Source organism: Symphalangus syndactylus, chromosome 5, assembly GCF_028878055.3.
Source record: "Symphalangus syndactylus isolate Jambi chromosome 5, NHGRI_mSymSyn1-v2.1_pri, whole genome shotgun sequence".
Classification (NCBI taxonomy): Eukaryota; Metazoa; Chordata; class Mammalia; order Primates; family Hylobatidae; genus Symphalangus; species Symphalangus syndactylus.
The window spans coordinates 115143649-115149099 of NC_072427.2; the positions used below are offsets into that span (position 1 = coordinate 115143649).

The 5451-nt window shown below is 35.7% G+C and overlaps 1 protein-coding gene across 1 annotated transcript; it reads right to left on the reverse strand.

Annotated features, from left to right (window-relative positions):
• Positions 1 to 3592: 3592 nt before the first annotated feature.
• LOC129481931 (olfactory receptor 4F6-like) lies at positions 3593 to 4531 on the reverse strand. Its single transcript, XM_055277014.1, has one exon. It carries the CDS (start codon positions 4529 to 4531, stop codon positions 3593 to 3595), a length of 939 nt encoding a protein of 312 aa, XP_055132989.1.
• Positions 4532 to 5451: the final 920 nt, after the last annotated feature.

The following is a 5451-nucleotide window of genomic DNA, read 5'->3' on the forward strand; positions in this document are numbered from 1 at the left end:
GTTTAGAAATCTTAAAAAATTAAATGCTTATGTACTAATGCTTAAAAAGAACACCAATAAGGCATTGTTACTGCAAATATCATATTTTAGGAAAAGTAACAATATTTTCAAAAATGTTATGAAGAATGGAATGGTTTTAACTATTTGCAAATTCCTTTTGCATATGGCTGAATAGAAGCAGTTGCGTTATCTCTTCTACCCTGCATTGCATCTGTTGTAACATGTGCTTTTGTTAGAATTACATAAAGGCCATCTGGCCTGACAGAGATATGTAGTTGGATAAAAGAGGAATGTTTTCATTTTCGTGCAAAAGCAATGGTGAATAAAACTACAGGTGAAATTTAGCACAAAGCAAGACAGTGGCATCCTGTACTACATATTGTGGCAGTCCTCATTATCACATACTCACAGTAAAAAAAGTTAAAACTGTAATAATCTTTTAAAATTATGTGTGCATATAGTGCCAGATTGTATTGTTGTTTGTTGTTGCTATTTTGGTTGTGGTTTAAATAGCCAATATTGTATATTTCTCCTTTTTGATGATTTTCATTCAATATTTACCGCAATCTGGGAAAGTTTTTTCCGGCCTAGAAACACTTCCTAGATTTCTTCTCAGTTATTGTTTATCTGAAAGTGCCTTTTTTTTTTGAGACAGAGTCTCGCTCTGTCGCTCAGGCTGGAGTGCAGTGGCGCGATCTTGGCTCACCATAAGCTCCGCCTCCTGGGTTCACACCATTCTCCTGCCTCAGCCTCCCAAGTAGCTGGGACTACAGGCGCCCGCCACCACACCTGGCTAATTTTTTGCATTTTTAGTAGAGACGGGGTTTCACTGTGTTAGCCAGGATGGTCTCGATCTCCTGACGTCATGATCCACCCGCCTCGGCCTCCCAAAGTGCTGGGATTACAGGCATGAGCCACCATGCCTGGCTGAAAGTGCCTTTATTTTTTCTTTATGTTTGAAAGATATTTTCATCGGGTCTGGAATTCTAGTGTGTCAGTTTTTCTCAACACTTGAACTGGATAAAGAAAATGTGGTGCATACACACCATGGAATCCTACTCAGCCATTAAAGGGAATGAGATCATGTCATTTGCAGTGACTGGATGAAGCTGGAGGCCATTATCCTAAGCAAAACTACTCAGGAACAGAAAAACAAATATTGCATGTTCTCATTTATGAGTGAGAGCTAAACATTGAGTGCCATGGACACAAAGAAGGGAACAACAAACCCCTGGGCTTACTCCAAGGTGGAGGGTGAAAGGAAGGACAGGATCAAAAAACTACCTGTCAAGTAGTATGCGTATCACCTCAGTGACAAATTAATCTGTACACAAAATCCCCAGGATGGGCAATTTACTTATGTAACAAACCTGCACCTGTACCCCGAGCCAAAAATAAAAGTAAAAAAATAATAATAAAATGTTATTCCAATGCTTCTGGCTTTCATGTTTTCTGTTGAATAGTCATCAGTTTTAGTGCTGTCCCTTTGAAGATATTAAGTTCCTTTTTCTCACTACCATAAATATGTTCTTTTTGCCTTCAGTTTTAGCAAAGTGACTACAATATGCCTATGATATGGTTTTCACTGTAGTCATCTCTCTTGTTCACTGCGCTTCTTGAATCTGTAAGTTCTACCTTTTATCTTTTAAATTAAAAGATAAACTTTTCCATGGTATTATTTTTCTATATATAAGGCTGAATCCCTTTCCCAGCTGGATATGTAAGGAATAACTTAATTCTCTATTTTTGGGGATTTTATTTTTAAAATAAATAATTGTAAAATATTAATCACATGTTATTAACATGTCTTTAATAATATTGTCTCTACCTGTTCTTTTTAATTATAAAAAATTATTTTATATTTTTGCTATACAATTTTATAACTTGTTTTTCAACTTGAGTGTCAATTAAAAAATAACACATTGCTGATGTCTCCTTCTTTTCTAATAAGGACACCAGTCATATTGGGTTAGGGCCCCACCCCTCATAGTTTTGTTTTAACCTAATCTCCACTTCAAAATAAAGGCCTTATCTCCAAATAGGGTTACTTTTTGAAGTACTAGGGGTTGGCACTTCAACATATGAATTTGGGGAAGACACAGTTCAGCTCATAACATAATCCATTACAACAGTTATGGCCACTTTTAATTTGATTGTTAAGTGCTCCCATATGCTCTTGGCTATTCCAGAATCTTAACCTTTTAACATGAGAGAACCGAGTTCCCAAGCAAAATTCCCGACTACTGTAACACTTATGTGCAGAAGACTGCCATCAATGTGCTTCTTAACGCACATCTGATATGTAAAGATACATACAAAATGCAAATATCTGAACAAATTATAACATATTCTATAGTTCCTTCAAAAATTTTCTGCAAATTTGCTTCTAGTTAATTTGATTTAGTCCATCTGATATATGAAGCCACATGACTAAGTTACCTCTGTAATCTATATGCACCATTCTTGCAACTTCCGAAAACATTTAATGATACATGAAATAGTTGCTAGAGAATTTATTAGGAATTAGAAAATTAAGCTGATATTTCCAGTTGCCTCATAGTAATTTTTTTAAATTCTATGGTGAAAATTTCAAGATGGGGAATCTTGTCTAAAAAGATTTAAGATTCAGTATGTTTAATCTCAGAAGAAATATTTAATTGGAAATATTTAACTAAAACTAGAAGACATAATAGAGCCATATTTATTTTCCAACATGAAAGGAAGAGGCATCATAAAAATATTTTATTATGCACAATTCCAGATTATAAAATGAGAAACACAATATGAAAGCTTTAGGGAAGCAAATTCCATCTCACTATAAGAGTACAATTTCAATTTGAATAGGTAGTTTACAAAAGGTGTTGTGTTGCTGTATGTACTGGTCGGTTTCTCTTACCTGGAAGTTTAAAAGAACAGGTTGCTTAATGGTTGAAGATACAGTGGTTTTCATTCTTGCATTGGATCCATTGCTAAGCAAGATTATATCTGAGGTCCCTCTCTTTAGCATTCTTCAATCCTAGCCTAGTTCTACTTTCTCTGACTGAATATTTGTTCTAAATTCATAACTTTTTACCACCAGCACACTTTTAAAGGGCATGGTTAAACTCACGGTTGAGAAAAAGAAGACCATCTTTGACCTCTTAGTGACCAGATCCCAAAAAGGCATACATAGAATGTGAAACTGCTCTGCTTGCCAAATAATAACTGTGATGGGAACCAATCATTCTCTTAGATGAGAACATTTCCAAACCTAGTAACAGAAGAAAATATCAGTATATACCAGTAAATCTGTAAATGTGGCACTGTGGAATAAAGTTCATAAACTTCTCAGAATGTTCTACGGAATAGCTAAAATGCGAGCCACACAAGAGTATGTTTTCTATATTTTAAAGTTATGAAACTATGCAAAATAGCCCATAGGTAAGGGATTAAATATGTATTCACATTATTGGTTACTAAACTGGAATATACTTTCCAAGGTGTTTGAGCTCATGATTAAGGACAATAGATTGTCTCAAGATAGCATAACTTTTAAAAAATTGTGTTTACAATGGTACTTATAGAAGGCATCATTTGGGCCCTTATACATTGTTCAGGAGATCTTCCTCAGACTCAGGAGTTGACTACTCAGTCTCTTCATTGCCATCTTCATGTCATTGTTTCTCAATGTGTAAATGGCAGGATTCAGGATGGGTATAACCATAAAGTCCAAAATGGCAAGAAATTTATCCACTGACACTGAGGGAAATGGCCACATATAAACAAAGACGCATGGTCCGAAGAACAAAACCACCATGGTGATGTGAGCTGAAAGAGTAGAGAGGGCTTTGGACAAACCACCCAAAGAGAGTTTCCATACAGTGACCAGGATCAAGATATAGGAGATAATCAATAAAAAGAAAGAGCCTGTGGAAATGAACCCACTATTGGCAGTAATCAAGAACTCCATTCTGTAGCTGTCTATGCAGGCAAGTTTGATAAACCAAGGAAGATCACAATAAAAGCTATCTATTTCATTAGGACCACAAAAAGGCAAATGGACAACAAAAGCCAACTGGGCCACTGAGTGAATGAGACCAATAGCCCAAGCGCCAGACAGAAGCAGAATGCACATCCACGAGTTCATGATGGTCAGGTAGTGAAGGGGCTTACATATGGCCACATATCTGTCAAAGGCCATAGCTATGAGCAGCACCATCTCAGATCTACCCAGGACATGAAGGACAAATATCTGGATGACACACCCCTGGAATGATATGGCATTGTGCCCAGAGTACAGGTCAGAAATCATCTTAGGGACTGTTAAAGTAGAAAGGCACAAATCCATAAATGAAAGGTTGGCTAAAAGGAAGTACATGGGGGAATGTAAATGAGGGTCAAAGCTTACTGTAAACACAACAAAGAGGTTCCCTAAGAGAATTGTTACATAAAACACCGTAGAGACAGCAAGGAAGAAATGCTGTATTGGTGCAGATGCAGAGAGTCCCAGCAACACAAATTCAGATACCTCAGTGTCATTTGCTTCATTCATTGACTTTGTCTTTTACTACCTAAAAGATCAAAAACAAAATAATAACAAAAAGGAGTTTATCAGAAATAAATATTTGTAAAATTTTAAGCTGTTTTAAATTCAATATTAAAGTAAAAGAAATCTTCTCATAACCACAAGGTGTTGAAAAATCCATGCATTCATTTACCCGCTCAACAAATGTTTCTAATGTGCTTCTAACTATAGACATACTCTGATAATTGACCTTAAGAAAAACCACAGAGCGCTATGAGAATAATGTGATGCATCCCAGTAGTGCCTGCTGAGACTCTGCTATAGGAAATTATTACTGAAAAGTAAGAAGAGCAATCCAGACTTTGGAAATGCCCTGTGCAAAGACCCTAAGAGAGGAAGGCCAGTGGGGTGAGAGGCTGAACAACTGAGATTAGCATAGAGTGATAGGCCAGTCTTAAAATCTTGTTTCCATTATAATAATTTCGTTTTTTACCCTAATAGCAATAGAAAACCACTGAAAATTTTTAAGTGGTAGCTTGGTTGTATTTCTGCTTTCAGATGGTCACAATGTAAAGAATGGAATGAAAGGGCTAGAGAGAGCTTAAAGTAACTTATCAGGAACTACTGAAGAACCATATCATACCAGGTGAGCAGGATGAATTATTAACCAATGGTGTTAGCAAAACATATAAAACTGAGAAAAAATAAATCTTTGTCTCTGAACACAAACTCAGATAAGTTTCAAACTGATATTTAAATGACAGAAATAGGAACAAGGCAAAAGAAGTATTTGAATACTCAGAGAACAATTAGGTTGAAAAATTCATTGTAAGCATATACCCATATTCATAAATATAATGGAGGAAATAATTGATAGTATCCAAAATATTAAAATAGAAACATATTAGATATCCAGGTAAATATAAAGATAGTATATCCAGATATAC